This window comes from Cuculus canorus, chromosome 3 (assembly GCF_017976375.1).
Source record: "Cuculus canorus isolate bCucCan1 chromosome 3, bCucCan1.pri, whole genome shotgun sequence".
NCBI classification, from domain to species: domain Eukaryota; kingdom Metazoa; phylum Chordata; class Aves; order Cuculiformes; family Cuculidae; genus Cuculus; species Cuculus canorus.
The window spans coordinates 87,501,346-87,526,880 of record NC_071403.1 but is presented as its reverse complement, the minus strand read 5'-3'; the positions used below and the strand labels follow the sequence as shown (position 1 = coordinate 87,526,880).

Genomic DNA, 25,535 nt, shown 5'->3' with positions numbered 1-25,535 from the left:
CGCAGGCGCCGCCGGCCCCAGCCCGCCCTCCCATTGGCCGGGCCGCGGCGCGCGTGTGGCTCACCCGCCAATGGCAGGGCAGCGAGGCGCGGGCCCCAGCGGGGGCGGGCGCGCGCTGTGGGCATTTGGCGCCTGTTTTGCGTCCCCGTCCTCGGCGGCGCCGCCTCAGCGTGTCCTGGGGCCTGCGGTGCAAGGGGAGCGCCGCCCGGTACACCTGGGCCGGCCCTCACGGCCCCGCAGCCCACCCGGCAAATAACCCTGGTTTAATTCTAGTCTCTTCTGGCAGAACCGTCCGTGTCTGTAGCTCGGTTCCTCTCCCGCAGCGATCGCCATGAGCGGGGAGCTGCGGGGCAGGGGCGGCAGCTGGCGGGGCGGCTGGCGGGGCGGCTGGCGGGGCAGAGGGCACAAAGGGCACAAAGCAGAGCCGAGAAGGACGCCCGAACGTGGTGAGACACTGGATTTCTCCCTCTTTCCTGAGGCGGTTATAGCTGCTTGCCTCCCAGGGGTCAGAGGAATCGCCGAGTAAAAACTTGCAAAGTTTTACTAATCATTTAATTTTAATATCGTTTTGTTTTGGTTTTTTTAGCAAGATCTTCACTAGTTCAGTCAACGTTGGACCAGTTTATTCCCTATAAAGGCTGGAAACTCTATTTCTCTGAAGGTATTTGTAAGCCAAAATTATATAAAGCAAGGATTTTTTCCATTTTTCTAGAACTGGTTACAAATAAACGGGATCAGTGCAACAGAAAGCAACAGAAATTCATGGTTTTTATCTGAAAACATGAATGCAGTAGAGATATTGGTAATGTATGCGTGCTCCAAACCTGGGAAAGGAATCTTGAACCTTTGACGTGTAAAACGTCATCTTAAACCTGTTCAATTAGCCACATAAAACCTGCAGTCCACCAAAGACTGGAACATGCACACTTCTGCTGTGTTTTTTTTTTGAGCCTGTATGCTTGTCCTATGTCATCTTAGACAAAGTTCTGCATTATAACAGATCTTCAAACAGAACATCACTGTGATACTGTGGAGATCTATCATCTTAGTTCTGGAATGTAGAAAAATAATGGAAGAGAGATTGCCTGTTTGTTATTTTGTGAAATGAAATTAATTGTTTATTTCAATTACTAATATAGTGTGTTTCTAATTAGCTTATGCTGACAAGTCTCCTTTTGTCCTGAAGACTCAAGCCTTTGAAAAATTTTTCGTGCAACGCATTGAGCTTTATGATAAGGTAAAGGCAAACATGACACCTCCTCCCCAACCTATTGTTGATACAGTAACATTACAGATTTTACGTATTTTCTTCATCAAAAATAATATCTGCTTTAAACACAAAACGTTTATGATGTGATTGGAAGCATTATGTTTATGATTTGAAGTGTATTTAGTAACTTAAATTGTTTCACAGGATGAAATAGAAAGAAAAGGAAGTATTCTTGTGGATTATAAGGAACTCATCCAAGATACAGAATTAACTAAATCAATACCAAATATATCTACTGAATTAAGGGATATGCCTCAGAAAATTCTGAACTGTATGGGTCTGGCAATTCATCAGGTAAATATGATATTTCAGTATGTAGAAGCATAATCCTCACAAAGAATCAATGGGATTTAAAGGTAAATATGTTATGAAACCCAAATCTCTGGGTTTCTGTCCCACAGAAATACACTGTTTATTCGAAACTCAAACCCTTTAATCTCTCCACCATTTCTGTATGGTATGTATGTTTTGAAAATGCATTAGTCTTTCTGCATTTTGCTTATTCATCAAAGTAATTGACTAAAACTAAGTGTAGTTCTAACACTTATTTAACAGGGAGTTACAATTCTTGATCTATTCATGTACTGGCAGTTATGTGTGCTGTGTCCCACCTTATGCAGCTGGCGGGTGAATGGTGAGCAGACTTAGGAATTCCTGGCTCTGTCCAATGTGTCCAAGCAGCATTTCACTGCTTGTTGAGAGGCAAGTTCTTGGATGCTTATGCTTTCATCAAAGTACCAGACCTCGACTGGCATTAAAGATTGTTGGATGCATTCTTTTTTTCTTTTTTTTAAATTAAAGAAGCAAGCACAACAAATGTATTAATTATAAAAATTCCCTTTAAAATTAAGCTTAAAACTGTTCAGAAGCAGAAAAAACACTGCTTAAGATTCCTTATTGAATACCAGCGGGCTCTCCAGATTTCAGCAATATCTCTGATAGTAAGGGACAGTAACTCAAATTTAATAGCAAATTGATTAGTGTTGTGTGTATAGTACATTTGTGTGTGCCTTTCTGTTCTGTGTAGGTGCTAACAAAGGATCTTGAAAGGCATGCTGCAGAGCTGCAGATGCAGGAAGGATTACCGCTTGATGGAGAACCTGTAATAAATGTGCCTCTCATTCATGCTAGGTAATGGGTGTTGAGTGTTTGTTTTTTTCAGGGGGATCTATTTGCCTCTTCTCTAATGGTTGTCAGTGGCTGTGTGTGGTGCTTAAGGCTTACTGGTTTTACTGAGAGATTTGACGCTGAAGCTATTTCCAGAACAACAGTCTACATTTTGCGTTTTTCTTCACCATGAAAAAGTCTAGGCTGTCATGGTGAATACAAAAGTGAAACAAAACCTGCATATAAGCTGAAGAAAAGGCTTATTACAAGAAAAGCTTATAAATAGAAAAGTAACTTATAAGTAGAACAACTATTTTGTGCAATACATATTGATTAAAACAGGGAAATATATTTTAATTTCTGCTGTTTACTGTAGAAGTTGGGAAGGCATTGTGATCTCGCCCTTTGTTGGCAACGGGCTCTTCTTTGTAAAGAAGTATATTTGGAGAGTACAGAGAAACTACAGCTGGAAGTAATATTTATTATTCCTTGTGTGGATGTTTTGGTAGTGGTGTATTGAGTATGAGTTGTTTCATTCTAGCTTAAATCTGTTAAAGGATTACTGGTAGAAAGTGTCAAGAATATTAATTCTAATTAATCAAATTTAATTTGAAATGAGGAAGCTGAGGTTACACCAATTCTGAACAGCATGTACTTAAAAGAATTATAATTACTGTTGTTTAAAAAACGTGACTTCCTTTGATTTTTTAATGAAACAAGCTTTTAGCTCAGTTTGGATTTTTTTTTTGTCAAATGTAATGGCATCTCGGAGTTCAGGAGCCCAAGGGGTTAGTATAAGCCCTATTTGATTTTGAGTTTGGGGTTTGTTTTTTGTTTGTTTTTCTTCCTGCTGGTCCTGGCTTGGTGTGGGAAAGCAGCGTGTGGCATGTGGATTTAATCTGGAGAGTTTGTCACACTACAATCAATATTTCAAGTTTTGCTTTGTTTTAAAACTGCACCGTTTAGTTACACAGTAGAGTGTTTAGGGAAAAACTGTGGCTGAAATAAAGGTACATACAAGCTCTTGAATTGTGAGACAGTTATGGATCATTATCCTGTAGAGAAAAGTATTCAATAAGTCAATAAATTAGCATGCTTCTAAAATGTTTCTGTAGCATAGGCAGGATGGAACAGTGAGGTGCTGTTCAGGGTCCTAAGCTGAGGTAGCAAGGAAAACCCTGGATTTCTGGAGCCATACTCTTCTCAATGACTGTGCCCAGTGACAGGACAAGGGATAGAGGGGTACAAATGAAAACGCTTTAAATTCTATGTGAACACAAGAAAATGCTGTTTTACTGTGAGAGAGGTTGTGTAGTGTCCATCTGCAAAACTCACCTGGATGTGCACCTGGGCAACCTGCTCTAGCTGACCCTGCTTGAGCAGAGGAGTTGACTAGACAATCTCATGAGGTCCATTCTGCAATAAATAGTTCTGTTCAATGTTTGTTACCTTGGATTATTTGGCTAGGTATTCTCAGTCATCCTTAGCAAAGTGCCGTGTATGGTACTTAGTGACAGGTTCTTATATCCTTGAAACATGAAAAATCACGCTTTCTTTTGGAGCATAGGCATATAGTCTTTGATCCTTTTGTGTTGCAAGTCTTAACTCTGGTCTTAATCTAACATAATTCAAAGAGACTGTTATAGATGACTATAAAGTAATTTCTGCTGCATCACTGGTTTCTGTTGTTTACAGGAGGGAGGTGTTAGTGTATAAATAAAGTGTAGAGCTGTTGAGGTGTATACACCTGGGGAAATGTTAAATGTTATGCTGCTTTCTAGAGCAGGAATCAAAGGCTATGTTATGGGTCTGCAGAAAAAATCTTGCTAATAATTCCTCTGGATTATTGTTAATAATTGGTATGTAAACATTTTGTTGTTTTGTGTGTGGGGTTTTGTTTGGTTTTAGGTTCAGTTCTGCAATTAAGTATGGTAAGCTTTTAAAACATTAACTTTTGTGTAGGGTGTACAACTATGATCCCCTAACTCAGCTGAAGAACGTCCGGGCCAACTGCTATGGAAAATACATTGCCCTGCGTGGTACTGTTGTACGTGTCAGTAACATTAAGCCTCTGTGCACTAAACTAGGTTTTGTATGTGGCACGTGTGGAGATATTCAGAGTGTCCCTCTACCTGATGGAAAGTATACCCTTCCAACTAAGGTAAGTTAAAACCATTTAACTTCATACTTTTATCTGTGGTGATTTGACAAAAAGCAGCAACACTGATAATAAAAAAAAACCAAACAAATCTGATATTTAAAGCTAGATTAAACAACTGACATATCAGAAAAAATTAAGCTTGCCATGCAACTTTGTATTAATGCATACCCATGTTACTTGAAAAAAAATTGTATCCTGCTGAAACAAAAGTAGTTTCTAAAAACTCCCTCAAATCTAGGAATAAAAAAATCCCTTTTCATTTCCTTTTCACCACTGTCCTTTAAAAAGCCTACTCCACCTTGCTGCTGTGGTTTTCTATGCTTAGATTGGGGTTTCTGTGTGATTTCTTTAGAACTTTATATTAATTTCACTGTTTTTTATCTGGATATAAAAAGTCATTGGACACAGGACAATACCCAGTTATTTGCTATTACCTGATCTCCTCAGGAGCATCTTGAAGTATTTAAAAACAAACCACCAACAAACAGACAAAACCCCCACCTACTACCACCTCCCCTTTCCCCCCAACACCCAAAAACTTAAACCAGTTCACCAAGGGGGTCATGCAATTCAGCTGTATTTGCTCTAACAACTCTTAGCCAGGGTTCAGGTGTCTGTGTTTGATAGCTTTTCATTAATTATGTATGTGCTAATTTGTAGCCCTAATTTAACTAGCTTTTCCCTGGAATGGTGTTAGTGAAACACATGGCTTTTTTTTTTTTTTTTTTTAATCAAATAGGGCAATTTCAAATTACAATTTTAAAACAGATTAAGAATTAATTAGAATTATTATTGTTACAGTGTCTTGTTCCCGAGTGCCGTGGCCGATCCTTCACAGCTGACAGAAGCTCTCCTTTAACCACTACAGTGGACTGGCAGTCTATTAAGTAAGCTTGTCTTCCCTTCTGCACAAAAATGTAATGCAACAAGGTGGTCAAAAAGTGATAGGATGGGTCATTCCATGGTAGACTGTGTAATTTTAACACTCTTTTGTGGCAAGCGATCTTCATAATTTGTATTACAAACCAGTTGATTTATGGGAGCACTGGTATACTTTGTGTATTAAACTGACCCAATATAATAGCTTCTTGGAAAGTCATTCTAACGTGACTGAATTCTCTGAGAAATGTTCAGTTTGTACTCTTAGAAGCTTTTCTTGATTATTTCTCGTTGCATCTATATTTAATGATTCTCTTTAATGACCTGTAAGTCAGCTAGAAAAGCCCTATTAAATTACATTGCTCAACTGTGCCTGACTTGAATGGACAGAAAGTAAATTTGAGGGTTAAAAACCCGCAAGTTAGGTATGCCTAAAATTTGTGAGACCTTTGCTATGGGGGAACAAGTTACTGTTTCTACAGAAATTAACAGTGTTGAAGTGTAGGAAGGTCTGGTTTTCATCCTTCCACTGTGCTGTGATGGTCCTTTAATTGCCCATAACATATGTTCAGAAGAGTTTGTTCTGTTGTTCCTTGTTATTCCTGTTAGCTTACTGCAGTAAGGCTGTCAGCTTGGAAAAAAGAGGATTCTGCTTGCTTACTTACCCCCCCCCCCCCCCCGCCTTCTTGCACTCAGATTCTGTAAGTTCACGTGCTCTGTATTGGAAGTCGTATTGTGCCAAATGACATCTAAATTTTTTTTTTATTAACGATCTATAATAAAAATCTTTTAAAATAATTTAAAAAATAGTGCTGACTCTCCTTTCAACAGCTCTAGAGGGTGCTGTTTATCACAGCTTCTTAAAAGGTTGACTGAGGTTCAAGGAAAGTTATTGGAGCTGTAAGTGCAGAACCAAAGCTTGTTAATTGCTAGCTTTTTACAACTATACAAAGAGTGAGCTACTCTTCTTGTTCTGATCTGAGGAGTTTCTTTGGCTTTCTTAGAGTTAAAATGCCAATTAAGCGTTCATCAGGGCTATAATATCTGACCTTAATTTTTTATATGAGGTCCAGCTTATCACGTACTGTACTTTTGCTGCATGAAGATACTAATTGGTGCTAGAAAATCTGAATTTCAACATTGAATATTATTTTTGGAATTCATAATTATTGTCTTTCTGGGTCTTATGCATAATATAGACCCATTTATTAAAGTCTGAACTGAAAAATTCTATTTCTCCGAATTCACCACTGCTGTTTCAAGTGAAGGCATTTCTGCTCTCTCCCTTTCTGATTTGGAAAGGATTGGTTGGAAGCACACAGCTGCAGATCTTGTATGCCATAATTGAATTGGAGATTATATGCATGGAGTGTATGCTTGCTTTGTGTTCTGCAGGGTGCAGGAGCTCATGTCTGATGATCAGCGAGAGGCAGGCCGAATCCCTCGCACAATCGAATGTGAACTGGTTCAAGATCTTGTGGACAGCTGTGTACCAGGAGATATGATCACAGTTACAGGCATAGTAAAGGTGTCGAGCACTGAGGAAGGTAAAACACATCATCCGATAACACCTTTTGCATAGGGTGGGGATTTTTCTAGTGACTACACAATAACAACAGGGGTCCCCCTTATTTTGAGCTCTCCAAGTTGCAAATGCATTAAGTATGTATTTCTTCATAAGTTCCCGATGTTTTATAACAGTTTATAACTCTTTATAAAGAGTTATTCTGAAAAAGCCAGAAGCAGTGCTGTCCTAGAGGAGCACTATCTCTAAGGTCCACTGACAAAGAGGGGCTTTCACAACCCACTACTCTGTGCACAACTGTGGTACTGAACCTGCAGTGCTAGCCTGACATATGATGGTTTCAATGCAAGGGGGGCAGCTTTGTTTCCTGAAGTCTCTGACAGACTTCTTTTTTTGCCCCAAGTGAGGCTATAATAGAATGCATTGCAGAGAACTGCAGTACTGATTTAAGGACACCACATTCTCTGTTTAGTAATCATTGAGGAATACAGAAACCTTATTATTTATTAAGCTACATTTTTAATTCTTCTGCACTATGGATATTTTTTCTTCTAGATACTGAGTGGCAACACTTTATATTCCGTTTATATTTGTATGAATATATTTGACTAGAATGATGTAACAATTTAAAATTCCTGGAAAACTTCATTTATTCTGGGAGAAAATTCTCTCTATACACATCATTCTAATCCAGCAAAATATTTTATTGTCTACCTAAATGAAGGGAACTTGAAGAACAAATGTAACTAGACAACTTACTTTGCATCAGCTTTTGAAAGTGTAGATGCTCAGTTACTTTAATAAGAACATTTTGCACATGGCTGTACGTAGTATTTCTGAATTACCCTGTGCTGTTTGTAAATAACATCAGTACTCAATTATATGAGAAAATCCTCGATTCTTTCTTATTTTTTTATCCAAACAGGAGCTTCTAAAAATAAGAATGACAAATGTATGTTCTTGTTGTACATTGAGGCAAATTCTGTCAGCAACAGTAAAGGACAAAAACCAAAGAATTTTGATGATGAGACTTTTCAGAAATCATTCATGGAGTTTTCACTTAAAGATCTCTATGCTGTTCAAGAAATTCAAGCTGAGGAAAATCTGTTCAGGCTCATTGTGAAGTAAGTTCTGTCAGACCTAGACTGTGTCTAGGATGAGGCTTCTGAATCAGCACACCCAACTTCAGACAAATGTGATGGCTAATTCTAAAGCTATGAAACGTCTAAGGCTTGTGCAATAGATACGTCAGAGATTTAACAAACTTTAGGTGGCAAGGGGTTTGGGAGGAAGTGAAAGTATTGCAGTGAGGGTGTTAGAATTCTGGGAAGGATTCAGGGGTACAGGGAATTTTAGTGTGTTTCAGTTCAGCCATGAGACAAAAAGCCATGGCTAAAAAAAAGCAATTAATTTTGCTCCTCGCTGAGCAAATTCAGCTCATCAATGCTGTCTTGTTCTTGACTCTGCTTTTCTACAGCAGAGGAAAGAGTGTGCAGGAACTAAGCAGAGAGTGTGAAAGACCCTCAGTTCAGACTGAGAATTACTCTAGTCCCAGAGGAGTTAAAGAACATGGAACTAGTATCTTTAAAAGGAGGGCTAGAGGTAGTTACTTGATAGGTGTGGAAATCAGTGGTAAATTGATTCTTCTTTGTGTTTGCGTGAACCCTGATGAAAGGCTTTTCTTATTTCCAGCATATGTGGTGATCTGAAAACTTTAAGAAATCTGATGCTGCTGGTTTAAACTGTTTCTGTGAGAAGTTCAGCAACAGCTAACCAAGTGGTTTATATGTTTGTAGAAGTATTGTAAGGCAAGAGAGACAGAACAAGCAATTATTTAATAGTAATAAAAGATTTATATTCCCCTTATGTTAGTGTTCTTTGTTTTTCAGCTCTCTTTGTCCTGCAATCTATGGCCATGAGGTAGGTAATCTAACAGCTCTGCTGGCAGTTTGAAATATTTATGCCACAGTAAACTCCTAAAGGATTTATAAAGCTTATTGAGGGGTGAGGGCACATGACACCGTAAAAAGGTGATTGACTTACAGTCACTTTCAGGGACAGGGAGGTGGCAGCCTTGTACCCTTAAGTTCAGCCATCCAGAAGGAAGGGGTTCTTACGGCTGATTTCAGGGAGCTGTCAGTAATGGTCACCATGATTAAATACTTACTAATGTTGGTATGTGCTACTACAGATTGTAAAGGCAGGTTTGGCCTTGGCATTATTTGGAGGATGTCAGAAGTTTGTAGATGACAAGAACAGAATCCCGGTGCGTGGAGATCCTCATGTTCTGGTCGTTGGAGATCCAGGATTAGGAAAAAGTCAAATGTTGCAAGTATGGATTAATTTATTTCTACTGTCTGATTGTATTTTTCTCTAATACCCTTGTTACCTTGACTTCTCATAAGCATAGTAGGATAGCTGTGTTAAGCCCAAAGTTTTGTTTGAGCTATCTTTTCACGTAGGGTGCTTCAAACATAGGATGGTACCCAAAGGTATGTCCTACTGTCCTCTCTTTTCAGGGAGCGTTGCAGAAGGGAAGAGATCCTTCCTGTAAAACATTTACCAGAGCAGCTATACTTGGTCAACCCTGTGAGCTTTCAAGTATAGGCTTGTTGTCCTGCCCTTATATAGTTTTCTTGCAAGGAGTCACAACTTTACTGCTGGGTCACCTTAAGCAGAAAGAAATGAAATATTTCTCTAGAATAAAGTTCATTAAATTCCTCACCTTGGGGAGAGAAAAAACCATTTCTTTCTCTTTTAGGCAGTGTGTAACGTTGCTCCTCGAGGTGTGTATGTTTGTGGTAATACTTCCACCAGCTCTGGCCTGACTGTTACACTGTCTAGAGATGGTGCTTCTGGAGATTTTGCCTTGGAAGCTGGTGCTTTAGTGCTTGGAGATCAAGGTAATACTTGTAATACTACAGGTTTTGTATGAAAAAACATGGACAAAGTGGTGAGGGAGCAGTGCTGCTGAGTCTAAGGTGAACTATAGTGCTTGTGTAACTGTGGACTAAAATTGTAAATTTGAAGTATGATGCTGGCTTTTCATGTCCTGGGAAGTTCTGAGCTTCTCCAGTGACTTCTCTGGAGGTGGTTCCTGCTTTTCTAGCTCTTAGGATGTGTAGGTGTTCTGCAATTCACATACCAGTCTTACTTAATGTGACAAAGAACTAGGATAACCTTGGTAAGAAATCTCTCACTTAATGGTAACTACTAGACTACTACTGTCTTTTAAAAATAGCTGGCTTATGGGATTTGTTATCTGTCTCTTTCTGAAAAGCTTGTTTTATCACCTTAATGTGTAATCAAGACATGGTTTTCTGCAAGCCAAGTCAACTTTATAGTGCTTCAGCTGCAGCAGCATGAAATGAAAACAAAGCTTGCTGAAATGGAGATGTCTGACGCTTCCTGCAGTCCCTAGGACTTCTGAGGGATTGTAACATATAGTCTATTGGATTGTACAGTCAGCACTGAAATGTAGTTTACATCTGCCCATCTGTTATTCTGCTTTCTAATAAATCTTTGTCTTGTGTTAATTGCTTCCAGGTATTTGTGGAATAGATGAGTTTGATAAGATGGGAAACCAGCATCAGGCTTTGTTGGAAGCCATGGAACAGCAAAGCATCAGCCTTGCCAAGGCTGGCATTGTTTGCAGTTTGCCAGCTCGAACATCCATTGTTGCTGCAGCAAACCCAGTTGGAGGACATTATAACAAAGCCAAAACAGTGTCTGAGAACTTAAAGTGAGCACTTCCTGAAATGCTGCTGACATAGTTCACATTCTGGAGTAGATGCATCTGGCAGTCTTATAGTTTGTATATCATTGCTTTCGAGTTTCCTGGAGCTTGAATTCAAACTTATTGTAACATTTTTGTTGGCTTTTGAGAGAGAAATTGCTGTTCTACTTTATTCTGAGTGAACAGGACAGGACTTTGTAAATGTCTTTGTGGAGCAGAGTTGCTGTGATTTTTTTCCACTTTTTTACAAGCACTGTGGTTTTCTTTCTTTACTCTAGAATGGGGAGTGCCTTACTGTCCAGATTTGATTTAGTTTTCATCTTACTGGACACCCCAAATGAGGATCATGATCACTTGCTGTCTGAGCATGTGATGGCAATCCGAGCTGGAAAGCAGGCAGCATGCAGCAGCACTGTTGTGACTCGTACCAACACACAGGATCGCTCTGTTCTTGAAGTTGTTTCAGATCGACCACTGCTTGAAAGACTAAAGGTAAGAATTGTCTTGTGACTGTTGCTAACACCACACTGTTCCCTGCACTGGGACCTGGCAACTCTGACCTGCTGGATGTCCTCCATCTCCTATTCCAATTCTTCTCATGATAATTGACTCTGAATTAAAAGAGGAAGTATTAAAGTCCCCAACCACCAGTTTCTACCAATCGCCTGTTTTAACTAACATTACTCACCCTTCTGAGCTGTTAAAGATGTGTCTTAAGCCATCTTTATCTCCATACAGATGGGAATTTATTAGCTGAGCTGTTTTTATTTTTGGTTGCAGTAGTGAGAAGATACTTTGCAGGAGACGCTTTAAGGCAAATTCGCTGTGTTAGATTTCAATAAAGAGCTACAGAATTAGACTGGATATAATAATTTGATATAACACGATGTGCTGTGAAGTATTGAACGCAAATAAAGCATTGTGCAAACAAATCTTTGGGCATCTGCAACTCATGATGGATTTGGGGATTATAGGAGGGGAAGCCTATTTCTTATTAAACTTAAATGATCAGTTTGAGGGCTGATGCCATCAAATGCCAGCTCTTGGGAGAAATAGCCCCTACTGGAGGTAAACCCATGCACTTCTGGAAATGAGAGGTCACCAGTGATGGTTTAATCTTCTGTGGAGATGTATCTTGTAACAATTGGGAGATTGGATTTTCACTTTTTTGAAAAGAATTCTTGGTATAGCTAAATCATATTTGGCACTTCTTATCATTGCAAATGAGCAGCTTTAGCTGCTTTTTCTGAAATAGCTAAATGTGGTTAGTTACATGTCTAAGCATAGCGTATGTAATTTAAAATATGTGGCTCACATGTGGAGCACTAAAGTCATTGCAGTGAAGATTTTACCAGATAAAGCATTGAAGATGAAGATTTTGTATTAAAATTTGTATTGTATACAGTTCTGACAGACAGAAATCTAAGCTCTTTGTAATTGGGTTAGATCTTACCAGGAGAGAACTTTGATGCCATTCCACATCAGCTGCTGAGGAAGTATGTTGGATATGCTCGGCAGTACGTTCACCCAAAGGTATCTCCAGAAGCTGCTCAGGTCCTTCAGGAATTCTACCTCGAGCTCCGGAAACAGAACCAAGGAGTAGAGAGCACACCGATCACCACGAGGCAGATAGAGTCTCTGATTCGACTTACAGAGGTAATTTCAAGATGGTAATACTTAAGGGATCGAAAGCAAAGAGATTATTCCTAAACTGTTACTGATACTCACAGCTCTGCTTTTTTTTGTGTGTGTGTGTGTAGTTTAAAAAAAAAAAAAAAAAACCAACAAAAAAGACAATGCAAGAGACTTACAAATGCTTCAAAGCTACTGATGGTTAAAGACTCCTAAACACCCTTGAAAGGCTGGAAAGAGAGTCTTTCACCTTCTTCCAAAAGGAGAAGAAGAAGGTGCAGGCAGGGACAAGCTGCTACCCATCTTGAACTTACAGTGCTGCTGTTGTCTTTAACACTGTGCCTTAATAGCACTATTTATGATCTGCTGCTTCCCAAGAATATACTGTTAACAAGCAAAAAACCTCCAAGCTACAGCCTAATAATGCGAGTTCAAAGGAGATATGACATCAAAATTCTTCCCTCAAAAAAAAAGGAATCTTCCTCTAAATCCTGTAGGCTCAGGTTCCATCTCTGCTCCCAAAATTTGTGCTTGTCATAGGGCAATTGTAGCTTTTTTCCCCATCAGCTATGATATACTTTATATATAGCTTTGTGGGGGGTTTTTTGTTTTGTTTTAAGGCACGATCAAGGCTGGAATTAAGGGAGAAATCTACCAAGGAAGATGCTGAGGATGTAATAGAAATAATGAAATACAGGTAACGTGCACTGCTTTAGAAGTAGATAAAGCGTTATGGTGCTCTTCATTCAAAGACTTTTATTTATTTATTTATTTATTACAGATACTTAAACACAGTGAAGAAATTACTTTATCAAGTTTAGGCCCATGATACCAATATTGAGACTTGTGTGCTGCTCTTCAAAAGCTAACAGCAGCCCAAATTTGAATACAAATGCTTAGGCCTTGGAGTTGTGTTACCATAGTGATTATGTATGTGAGCAACAGTAATAAGGTGCTGCTAAAGGTTTTTTCTCTTGTGTGATTACTCTCTGTCATTGCAGTTGAACAATTGAAGTTTAAAAGTGGTTTGGACAAATGCTTAGCTTAAGTTCCTAGATAGTGGCATTCTCACTAGGAAATGGTTTCCTCTGTGGCTTCTGAAAGCTTTCTCGAGCAATTAGGTTTCAGGAAGCAAATTAAAATGCTCTCATTTTTACCTTCCATTGATGTCTTTTTATATGTTTTTAGCATGTTGGGAACGTACTCGGATGAATTTGGAAAACTGGACTTTGAACGTTCACAGCATGGGTCTGGGATGAGCAATCGTTCACAGGCAAAAAGATTTGTTTCTGCCCTTAACAGTATTGCAGAGAGAACTTACAACAATCTCTTTGACCTGCAACAGCTTCGACAGATTGCAAAAGAGCTACAAATACGAGTAAGCTTGGAAATTGAGCATTTCTTCAACAACAAACCACAAGACCAGTCAAAACTATTTATTGCAAAATGGAAATTGGAAAAGACATATCTGTTGTGCCTCTCTGCAATCAACAGATAAAAGCAGTGTTGCCTGCTTTTAGGCTGAATGCTCTGCCTGAATGGCCTCTGTGAGCTTTACTACTCCTACTTGCTATGTGACAGTTACAACTCCTTGCAGTAGTAGGGGTTGGTTCTATTTCTGAAGCTCATCCTTAACAAGATTCCGCTTTGTTTCATGACAGGCAGTTTTGGTTTCGGTGTGCTTTCCTCCTTCTGGCTCCCCAGGGGACATACCTATTTGAATCCCCAAATTTAGACTGTTGTAGTGTCCAAGTTCTGTTTCAACAGGGCAGTGATGTTTCTGCTTGGCCTTCTCTGGCCCAAATATGCCTTTTTGGTTCTCATTCCTGCTTCAAGCATCGTAATGTTGTAACTTGATAGGACTGTCATATAGGCTACACTGCCACAAGTGTGGTTTATCCTGCAATTGATTTGCATTCTGTACTTGAGAGGGACTTAGCCAAACAAAATAGCTAATTCTGCTTTTTGTTTCATGATAAAAAGCTCTAAATGCAAATTTAAAACTTAAAACTGGATTTCAGTGTAATGAGTGAAGGGTAGTGATAATTTCTTTAAGGAACTTCCTATGGGCAATAAGGTTGTTCTTTCTGTTGCCTGCTGAGGCAAGGTGGCTGCAGTCACCGACCTTCTTCAAATGTTGACCGTACGACTGGATTTGGTGTGAATCCTATCTGACAGAACGCATTCTTGCCAGCCCTCTTCTCACAAGATCATTCATTCATTCATTCAGTGATTAGTTATTTAAAGCTAACTAAATTAATTCTAACTTTCTCTTTATATATAGAATATTTTTTGCCTGTTCAGAGTTCTATACCTGTAACAAATACTTGGAAATCCATGGGAGCTGTAGAAATCAGACTTTTCTTTGGTAGATACTTGTGTTTCAGAACTTAGATTTACACGTAAGTTACTCTGTTTTCTGCATGCTGCAAAGAGTGTAAGCAAAGCAGGAAAGGGCACAACTGTCTGTATGTCACCTCAGCCATTTGCTAAGGAAGCTAACCTATACTTAGCTCTCTTTATTTCACTGTGTTCTTTTAAACTGTGTATTTTGCTTTACATCAGATAAAATTTCATACTTCCAATTTGATATTTTTTTTGTCTCTCTCTTCCCAGGTATCTGATTTTGAAAGCTTTATTGGATCCCTAAATGATCAGGGTTATCTTTTGAAAAAAGGTTCAAGAGTCTATCAGCTTCAGACTATGTGAGAAGAGCCACTGTGTCAAACTCTCCTGAGAGGTAATTGTTGTATCTGAATGCACTGATGGATGCACAATGAAGCATGCGTAACTGCAGCCTGCCCTGGCAACTGAAGGACCACTGGCACTTATTGTGGTGTGTGTGATCCCGTTTAGAAACTGGTGGTGCCCACAGGCATGCTGTAAGCTGCTGCAGTGGCTGTTTGGCTCATACTATAGGTCTGCCAGCCCAAGTGGGACTGTGTGAGACTAGCATGTACTTCCTCACCACTGAGGAGCAGGAAATGTATTTGATATTGATATTATCATAGTACCATAACAGATTCTGCTTCTAAAAGACATGTCGGACCCACAAATTTAAAACGAGAAGTCTTTCCTGAGAGGATAGAGTTGCGTTTTCAGCATTGCAATTAATTTGATTAATTTAAAGTATAGAAATGTTTCTGAAAACATGGGAACCTTCATGTTAAGACAACAGTTTTGTAGCTGTAAGAAGTTAACAGTTTATTGAAACTGACTTAATTTTCTGCTTTGCAGCTCTGCATTTATTGGTGTTTGTAGATGACGTTATTTAAAATGCAAGTCTGATTTAAGAAAATATCCTTATTACAATATTTAATTTGTAACATAAGAATTGGATTATATTTATGTCTTTCATTAAACTTTATATAGAGAGAAATCTGTGATTTGTTTAAGAGCTTACACAGTAACAGTGAACACTGGTGTGGGTGGTATTGGCCACTGCAAGATACCTAACACGAACATGTTGTGTGTCTCTGTAACTTCCTGCCACAGAAGAATGTGCAATATTCTGCAAGAGTAAAGCTCTGAACGTTTCCTGACCTTTATGGTCTAGTGCAATAAAATGGCTCAGGAGAGACTTTCTGTTCAAGTACTAAAACCCAAACAATTTAAAAAAATTCAAGAATGCATTGCTAATACTTCTGTTTCTCCCCTTTTCTAAGGTATGATATGATACATGCACTGTAAGATAAGTGCATTTTATTAAAAAAAGTGCATGTCTTTTATTGACGTAAGGATCTAATCTACAACATGCTTCCACAGAAATTTTTGTATGCATATACAAGCTCTACAATTTTGAACAAATATCTTAAACTGCTCAATGGTGCCTTGGTCTGGATCTACTTCAAAATACTTGAAATTGAAAACTAGCTTGACAGATGAGATGCTTGAAGAGAAAACTAAGAAACTGTAGCTCTTCATATGAACTGTTCAAGTGGGAAGCAGTCTGCTCTTTCCAGGTTTCTTTGCTCGTTGTGGGAACTGGTGAACGGCTTATTTTACCATATGAGCTGTCAATCTTCTTGGACGTATATTATCTGTCACCTGTCCGTGAGTGCTGGCATTTAGGCAACAGGGATACACCTTTGTGCAAAGTGGGAGCAAATCTTATACAAGGAGGCAACCTACTGTATCAACTAATAGGAAGTGGGGGTTAGGCATTGGTTTTTGTCTACAGATTTTTTTTTTTCAACAAATTTGCTTGGGTTTACAAAGTTTGCTTGGCTGCTACAAAGCCTGCTTTGCGCTGCTTTTGTGCAACAAAATCAATTTCTTGACTACATTGTGACATGTGTTGGAAAATGGATTCCACACAACAACTGCTGGCATTCTGTGCAGTGCCTGGACTGAGGTGAAGCACCAGAACTCTTCCCCAATCCAAAGCTGCATTGAAAGAAGATCATGGTCACTGTTCAGTGATCAGCAAGTGCAATCTTCCACTACAACTTCTTGAATCCTGGTAAAACCAACACAGCAGGGAAGTATTGCCAGGGAATCGACAAAACACTCCATGAACCACAACGTTCACGTCCAACACCGGCCTGATTTAAGAATCAGGCCTGAAAAATTTAAGAATCAGGCCTGAAAAAAGGACTGATTCTTCTCCATGACAGTGCCCGACCACATGTCTCACAAATGAGGTTGCAGAAGCTGCAGGAACTGAGCTAGAAAAATCACCCAGTTTCCTCACCAGAGCCTTCTCCCACTGATCTCACCACATTTTCAAGCATCTCAACAACTTCCTGCAAGAGAAGGTTTTCCAAAACCAAGAGGCAGCAAAAAGCAGCTTTTACTAATTCATCAGTCCCCGGACTCAAGAATTCTGTGTTACCAAAATTAATGGACTTGTTTCTTGTTGGCAAAAAAATGTGTAGGTTCTAATGGTTCTTATTTGAATTAATGAATTTTACTCTAAACTGAGTAATGCCACGAAGAAAGCCAAAGTCGATAATCAATGCCAATTTGAATATTAAGCAGGTGTCCTTTATTGTGCAGCACCTGGGTGTGATTTCTGATAATATGTGCAACTACTGAGGCTGGGTATGTAACTTTTGTGCTGGTTAAACATACAAATTCATATAGATTCTGGGAAACACGTTACACATTATTTTTCTGAGCACTCATTATCATAGTTTATCACCCACACTTGTATGTGCATCACAGTTTCTCTGTGGTCTTTACTTCATCTCATCTCTTTCATCACTGTGTCCTCTCAATTAATTCATGTCTGTTCTGTGTTTCTGCTACACAACTATCCTTTTTTTTTTTTTTTCTTTCTTTTAGCCAGCACTGCTTCAGTGGCCTTGAAGCACCAGTCACAGATGAATTTTCAACAAGCTAAACTCCTGTTACAATCACATTCTTTCTAACCGCAAGATGGCCAAGATTTATTGCTTAAACTAATTCATTCCCTTAACATGATTCCTTCCTTCGTGAGGAACTGCTTTAAAGCTCATGGTTCAAAAAGGCAATTGGTTTTGCTCCCACCCGAGATCCTGCATGCGGTGAGGGGTTGAGTGTTTGTGATGCTGTGAAAAGCCAGACTCACTAATCAATGCTAATTTGATTATTAAGTAAGATATTCTTCAATGTGCAGCTGAGAGTGCAGGGGATCGCTCCACCTAATGTGCATGCCACTTACAGTACAAGTCACAAAGGCTATACACAGTCAAAGCATACATATTCATTATTTTTCCCGGAATAGGTGTCTATTATAATCAGGTCCCAGAATTTATTTACATAAGCTTCCTCCCTTTGGTGCACGTGCTTTGCCCTCTGGGGGTCTTCTTTGGGGGTCTCTGGGTAAAGGCCGTAGGTCTTTGTCACAGTTGAACTCTTCAACTCCCCTTCTCGCGTGTGCTCTTAGACTCCTTGGCTCTTCAAGGCTGCATCTGGTCCCAGCTGGTTCTTTATTGTTGCACTAGTCGGTGTTATCTGGCTTAATTAGATACAGTTACATTCTTTCCCTTTCTTTCTAACTGCAGCCTTGTTAAAAGTCCTTAGTTAAGCATAAGTATCCAGGCACAGGCTAGCTGAAGTTATTATTCAAGCTAATCCTACATTTTAGTACTAAAATTCCAAAATCTATACATAATATTTGAATACATAATAGGTTAGCAACTTATAACAAATAATGTTTTCTTTCAAGAGCCTCCCTTCGCTTTGCCAGTCGCTTTGTGTAATCAAAGCTCACCGAGCACTTACAGACCAGACCTTTGCTGGGTGGTAAAGTATGGTCAGAAACAGCAATACCCCTTCGTGTTGGGAATATGATACAATATGTGGAACATCTCAAAGTAGACTGTTTTGATTTAAGCTAAAGTACAGTTAAGTTTTGTTATTAGCAGTTGTGGGTTTTGAAAGTTGGACAGAATGTCCCTCTGATAGAATTTTTTTCCTTAAAACAGTGTTTGTCAGACACTGTCATTTCTTTGAAAATGACAATGTATCGTGTGAGAAATGATTTGTGCTGAGCAGAGGTCTCTTCTGAAATCACCTGTTTGGATTCCTAATTAATCTGAAGGGCAAGATCAGTCAGCGAGCTGGAGCCAACTCCAAATTAGCCAGAGTTCTGACTGTTGCAAAGTTTCATAACATTAAAATGAGTCCTTGGAAAGTAACAGGAGATGCTTAAGATTTCTGGGCAAATCTATCCATATGCACGTAAGTGGGGAAATATATTGCACATGGCTGATGGAGATCATTGCCTCGCGTTGCCCAGCCCTGATAAAGGGCGCTTGCCTTCTAATACTACAAAGCGAGCGTTAGGGATTTCGGTTTGACGGCATTTTCGGTATCAGACGCTGGGCGGGAACAGCCTAAGAAAGTAAACTCTTCTTCTCCTTGAGGTGAAAGAGCCGTGGGCGAGGGACGGCAGAGAGCAGGCACCGGGAACAAGGACCGCTCCGGGACTGGTAAAGCCCGCTGGGGGCCGGGAGACGGCGAGAGAGCTTAGCCGACCCGCGCCCCTCTCAGCTGCTGCCTGCCGTAAAGCGCGCGTCGCTGCAGGGAGGGGGCTGCCGTAAAGCAGCCGCAGCCGCGGGGGGGGGGGCTGCCGTAAAGCGCGGCGGTAGCCCCGCTTGCGGTGGGGATGGTGACGGCGGCGCCGTTCCGCGCGTAGGGGCCGCGGGCAGAGCCTCCCCGGCCATGCTGGCCGCCGCCTGGCTGGGCAGGGCGGCCGGGGCGCTGCTCCGTGGAGGGGGCCGCGGGCGGCCGGGCGGCGCCTTCTGCCTGGCGGCGGCGGGGAAGACGCCCGCCTCGAGCGAGCACCGGCGGCTGCTGCGGCGCCTCCTCAGCGGCGGGGCCGGCGGCGGCGGGGTCGGGCTGCCACAGCCTCCCCGGAGGCGCCGCGCCGAGCTGGTGCGTGGCCCGCGGCCGGCGGGGGGGCTGGGCTGGGGGTAACGGGACAGGGGGATATGGGAGCCTGAGTTGGGTTCTGGGCTCAGGGTGCTGGGGCAGGGGGTTATGGGGGCCACGGGACGGGTTCTGGGCTCGGGGACTGAGGTGGAGAGGTATGGTGATCTAAGCCTGATGTTGGGCTTGGCGTGGTGGGGAATATAGTGGTCCCGGTCTGGGTTCTGGGCTTGGGGGAATGAGACAGGGGGGAATATGGGGGTCCCTGGCTGGATTATGGGCAGGGAGGGATATGGGCGTTCTAGGCTTGTGTTATGGGCTTGGAGGAAGGGGGCTGGGGGATATGGGGGTCCCGGTCCAGGTTCTGGGCTGGGGGATTTAGGGGTCCCGAGCTGGGTTCTGGACTTGAGGGTCCAGGGCAGGGGGATGTGGGGGGGGCTGGGCAGGGTTCTGGCTTTGGGGATTCAGGGCAGGGGGATATGGGAAGCCCAAGCTGGGTTCTTGGCTTTGGGGTCCGAGGTGGGAGGGTATGAGTGACTCAATCTAGGTTCAGGGCTCCGGGGGATGGGGCAGCAGGATATGGGGGTCCTGGACCAGGTTATGGATTTGGGGGGCTGGAGGATATGAGGGTCCCAGGACAGGTTCTGGGCTCAGGAGTCAGGGGATATGGGGAGCCTGAGCTGGATTTTGGGCCCGGAGGTCCAAGGTGGGCAGGTATGGGTGGCCCAAGCCAGGTTCTGGCCTCGTGGTACCAAGGCAGCTCTGGCCTTTATGGAGGGGCTGGGCTGAGGGGGTGCAGACCTCAGGCAGCGCAGCGCTTGATGCCCACAGCAGCCTGCCTGCTCCAAACAGGTGTCACAGCTAAATTTACAGCTGGGCAGTGGCTTTTTGGGGCTCTCAGGTGGCACGTGTTCCTTTAGAAGGCTGAGTTAATGTTTACCGGTCTCTGGCTACATCCGTGTGTCTTGTGCAAACAGCAGGTTGCTTCCAAGAATTTGGACGGCTTTCTGGCTTCTGCCACTTAGTCTGTATTTGTCTTAATTAACTCTGTAACCAACCACGTTAGGGTGTCCCTTCCTGGACTGATGTTATTGCCTTCTTGCCTTACAGTATGAAAATCCCTGGACGATCCCAAATATCCTCTCAATGGCACGAATGGGTTTGGCGCCAGTTTTAGGCTATTTGATTGTTGAAGAAAATTTCAATGTTGCACTGGGTGTCTTTGTTCTGGCTGGCGTAACAGATTTGGTATGTCTACATCAGTTTGGAAACACTTTGGGGATAGCATGAGTTGACATTATTGCATGTACACTGAAATTTAGATTCCAAAGTGGAATGCAAATGACTAAGCTGATTACTTTTTTATATTAGTTGTATATTTGTTATGCTTTCTTTGAACTATTATTGAAGGGAGCTTGCATTTAGCCAAAGGGGATGTAGTGCTGGTGGAGCATATTGGCGATATCGGGGTTCCCTGACCAGCCACAGGCCTTTTTCACTTTTGTTTCTTTTTTCTAGTTTAAGTAATGAGAATTGAATATGTCCAGAGGCTTCCACAATCTACAACATAATGCAAGAAAAGCATGATACAAATAGCAGCTAACAGATACGTTTCATCTTAGTTAAAGGAAATATATTGTATAGTGTCATTCATGAAATATCTCTGTAAGAATAGCAGGCGTCAGCTACTTTTTTTTCTTAGTTTTCTAACAGAGAAACACTTTGGGTTTTTTTTCTAGTTGGATGGATTTATTGCACGAAACTGGGCTAATCAGAAATCGGCTTTGGGAAGTGCTCTTGATCCTTTGGCTGATAAAATTCTCATCAGTGTGCTCTATGTAAGCCTAACTTGTGCAAATCTTATCCCAGGTGAGGAAATGTCATTGCTTGCTTCTGTGATATAAGGTAAAGAAGCTAATTTTACGTATAATAACGTCTTGTGTTTCTGGAAGGAAGACTGGGTAATTGGGAGCTCTCACTTTCTTGGTTGCACTTTGCTATTGACTCCTGTTAAACACTTACAAAACACCCTCCTCGATAGACCTCACAGAAGACATGTGCTGCGCTGCCGTATATGAAGCCAACCAGCAAATACTGCTGTTTGTAAATGTACTTTCTTTAAAGCAATAATAGCTGTATAAAAAAAAAATCATAGACTGGTTTGTTTTAAGACTTCGGGTTAAACCCTTTCAGAGGTCATGTTAAAAATCTTCAGTCATACTTGGGAAGTTGTTGAGAAGAACTTTTGAAGGTGTTTATTTCTGCTTGTTTCATCCTTTGTTTTCTTTTTAATTCTGAGCGTGATTTTTCACTGGAATCTGTTGGCTTATTTTTTTTCAGTTTCACTTACTTCTATGATTATCCTGAGGGATGTAGCACTCATTGCTGCTGTTTTTTATGTGCGATACAAAACTCTTTCTCCACCGGTAAGTGTATAGCATTCAACAAAATTGTATGAACATGTACTCGTTTTATTTTGATTAAATCTTCTATGTTTTTTAAAGTATAAAAAAATGAATAGGCTTTTAACAAAGTTGTAAACAAGGGATTTTCTTCTTTAGACTTGATGATTGCTCAGACCTTGGGTGGATAGTGTAAGATGGAGTGCCGTGCTTGTTCTTTGCCAGATAAATTTGTGAGCAGAACAGTATTTCATAAAATAGGTTTCCTAAAGAGGAGTCTGAGCTACTGATAACTTTTTTCCTGTGTGTGATGTCTAAGTCCTGTAAGAATAGTAGCAGTATGTTACAATTGACTGTTTCATGTGAAGAATTGCCTTTTTTCCCCTTCCCTCTTTTCTCTGCCAACAGAGAACACTCAGTAGGTATTTTAACCCATGTTATGCTACTGCCCAATTAAAACCAACATTCATTAGCAAGGTAAGAGCTGTGACTCGTTACAAAAGGTAACTCCTCAGTTCGTGCGTGGTGTGAAGTTTGGGGGGGAGGGCGGTTTACTGCTGTTTACAGATTCAAAATAGTGTTGGCTAATTTGGAGGCAGCTTAAATCCTGAAAGATTGTCAGCTGTGCTCTGTCAGAGCACAAGCTGGTTTTGAGCATGTAAGATGCTTCATTAAAAGAAGTTTCTAAATAACTTTTCTGTGTGTAGACTAATAATTAAATCAGTAATAAAAGTGTGTATTGGTATTCCTTGCATAGTACATGTCTTCATTTTGGTCACACTTCCTATTTTACTTTTATCAGATGAATACAGCGGTTCAGCTAATTTTGGTGGCAGCTTCTTTAGCAGCTCCGGTTTTCAATTATGTGGACAGCATATATCTGCAGACGTTATGGTAACTTATCTCTCCGCTTTTTTCAGATAATTTAATATACTCCTAAAGAAAGTGGTAATTGAGATTAACTGTCTGGAACAAAATATTGTGCCCAGATGATGTAATAGGCCCACACTGCTAGATTTTTATGTGTTTATTCTTCACTGATGGAGGAGCTAGATATTTATTGGTACTTAATTTACTAAACAAGCAAAAACTAGTCAGATGAGACTAGTTGAGATCCAGGAATAATAGCTAAGAAACAAGTCTTCAGAATAGACACAGTGTATATGGACAAACTGCACACTCTTTAGTAGAAAAGAATGGGGTTGGAAGAAAGACCCATATGCATTCTTTATTTACTTACGCTGTAAGCATCCTTGAAAAAGCAGTCTTGGTGTCAGTAAAGCCAGACAGGTAGTATGTTCTTATTTTTGCTTCATACTTTATGTGCTATCTTGAAATCTAGGTTTCTGAAGCCTATTTGAAAAGCGCCTGAAGAAATCCAGTGATTCCTGCTAGCCTATAGGAAGGAAGGGATCGAATGAAAACAGGCATACAGGAGGATACCTCCTTAAATAATGGCTGTTCTTGCACTGCTGTCATTGGAGATCTGAACTGATCTGAATCTGAATTGTAGCTGACAACAAGTGTTAGAGGTGCAGTTCTTTCTCCGAGCAGTTAGGTGAGAGTTCAGAACAAAGAGGCCGAACAGCAGATAGTAGAATTACTTACTAACTTACTTCACAGCAGGGTAAAATCCACTTGTTACTTTCCTTTTAGAGGGGGAATGGGGAAAGGGGGAGGGGAGAGAACACTAAAACCCAAAGCTTTTAAGGAACTAGGAATCTTGATCTTAACAGTAAATGTAGTTTACGTCGTGTTGGAAAGCCAAATGTAGAATTGCATCTGTAAAAGACACTTACCTTGCTGCTTGTCTGGGACTCTGGGAGCGACTTACCACGTTGAGAGTAATGGAGGAACGCAGGGCGTAACTTAGCAAGGTCCTGTATGAACACCCTCAAAAATGACCTGAGTGAGTCTGGCATTGTGCCTGGGGAGGGCAGTGGTGTCAGCCTGCGACACAGGGGCACTGCTCATGTAGAAGTGTATATGATTATTATGCAGCTTCTAGGAAGTGAACAGAAGCAGACCTCGTGCTTTAGCTTTGGAACTTGGTAAAATGATAAATTCAAGTCTTGTGTGACTTGAACACTCCCCTTTCATACTATCAAGGGGTAGTTTCTCACATCAGTCAGTTCTCAAGCTGGTAAAAATTTTGTGGGCTACAAATATCGAATCTTTGTCTTCCCTTCTCTAAAAGAAGTGCTCATATGGTAAAAATCTGGCTAGCACACAGTTAAACAGAAGTATGCTACATAGTGCTGGATGACAGTCCTTTTGTTTGTCTAATCCTCCACCTAGCATTGAATTTCAGCCTGTGAACTGTAAACTGCCTTTCTGTAGGAAATAATCCTTGTCTGTGTAGTGAAAAATACGAAAGGCGCTTGAAAACAACACTTTTTATTATTGTGCTTAGACTCAAGTGACTTACAGGAACTGTTTTCCCCAAAGGTGCATTACAGCTTTCACCACGGTAACGTCTGCATACAGCTATTACCACTATGGCCGAAAAACGGTTCAGGTGATAGATAACAAATGAAGCGTTCCGGCAAAGGCCGCGTCTTGGCAGTGTGCTGTGCTGTACCATCGAAGGTGGTTGTATTACAACTGGGTTTTGGATCAAGAACTCTTGTTTTTCTGTTTAAATCATGGCATCACAATGAAGTGAAGTTTGAACATGTACTGTGTATATGTATAGAGACTTTTTGATGTATTTTTAATTTGTTAAGGTTGTTTATGAAAACAAATAAATAATATTCATAAAGACACAGGTTACTGGTTCCTGACATGTGCATTCTGAAAAACTTTGTACTCTTTTTGAAGTTAAAATATGTACTTTTCACCAGCTTTGCCATCTTCATGCAAGGCACTGAGTAGGCTGAGATCTGAGAAGAAAAAGCAATTATAAGAACAAATTTGTCTTTTTACCTCAACCTAAGTCAGTAAAGCAGCATTGCTCATTAAGACTTAATGGCATACTTGAGCTTGCAGTAGAAGAACGTGTGTCATTGAGGAACAGCATCTTCAGAAATGCAAACCAGAGTGATGGGAATTCCACTTCATATGCCATGAAACATTATTACCCTGCTCCCTTTTCTTTGTAAATACAAGCATCAGTGAACTGTACTCAGCAGAGAAGAGTCTGGAGTCTCAGAAGGATCAGGTGTACAATGAAGAGTCTGTATTGATTTCTGGTGGCGGAGAGAAACAGTCCTCTATCTCCAGAATCTATAAAGCTTCTAAAGTTGCTGTTGAATCTAAATACCATTGGTGAAAAAGGACACTTTAATATTGTTCAAGTGAACAGAGAGTGGAAGAAAGTTTCAGATGCCTGTACTGTTCTGTTAATTCATCCTGTACCTCTTGCTTCAGGAGGTGTACACTGTGATTCCTCTCAAGGAATCAGAAGGGTGGCTTGCGTGTTCTCTGCTTGCAGAAAGATGCAGAATGAAGCACTAGGCAGAACAGAT

The 25,535-nt window shown here is 40.8% G+C and overlaps 2 protein-coding genes across 5 annotated transcripts; both read left to right on the top strand.

Annotated features, from left to right (window-relative positions):
* Positions 1-174: 174 nt before the first annotated feature.
* MCM8 (minichromosome maintenance 8 homologous recombination repair factor) lies at positions 175-16,075 on the top strand. 3 transcript variants are annotated; one of them, XM_054064160.1, is made up of 19 exons: positions 175-446; positions 587-661; positions 1,155-1,237; positions 1,415-1,564; positions 2,298-2,401; positions 4,340-4,538; positions 5,340-5,425; positions 6,813-6,964; positions 7,868-8,066; positions 8,832-8,862; positions 9,134-9,274; positions 9,704-9,845; positions 10,489-10,684; positions 10,957-11,170; positions 12,125-12,334; positions 12,931-13,007; positions 13,499-13,688; positions 14,927-15,050; positions 15,976-16,075. In XM_054064160.1, exons 1-18 carry the CDS (start codon positions 332-334, stop codon positions 15,017-15,019), a joined length of 2,457 nt encoding a protein of 818 aa, XP_053920135.1. In that variant the 5' UTR covers positions 175-331; the 3' UTR covers positions 15,020-15,050; positions 15,976-16,075. The 3 variants fall into 3 exon arrangements, with proteins under 3 accessions (XP_053920135.1, XP_053920134.1, XP_053920136.1); XM_054064159.1 differs by lacking the exon at positions 15,976-16,075 and having other exon boundaries at positions 14,927-15,967; XM_054064161.1 differs by lacking the exons at positions 12,931-13,007; positions 14,927-15,050; positions 15,976-16,075 and having other exon boundaries at positions 13,499-13,668.
* Positions 16,076-19,354: 3,279 nt separating this feature from the next.
* On the top strand, positions 19,355-24,772 carry CRLS1 (cardiolipin synthase 1). Of its 2 annotated transcripts, none has more exons than XM_054062744.1 (7): positions 19,355-19,672; positions 20,777-20,914; positions 21,406-21,535; positions 22,007-22,092; positions 22,477-22,545; positions 22,871-22,962; positions 23,411-24,510. In XM_054062744.1, exons 1-7 carry the CDS (start codon positions 19,460-19,462, stop codon positions 23,427-23,429), a joined length of 747 nt encoding a protein of 248 aa, XP_053918719.1. In that variant the 5' UTR covers positions 19,355-19,459; the 3' UTR covers positions 23,430-24,510. The 2 variants fall into 2 exon arrangements, with proteins under 2 accessions (XP_053918719.1, XP_053918718.1); XM_054062743.1 differs by lacking the exon at positions 23,411-24,510 and adding an exon at positions 24,517-24,772 and having other exon boundaries at positions 19,356-19,672.
* The last annotated feature ends 763 nt before the right edge of the window (positions 24,773-25,535 follow it).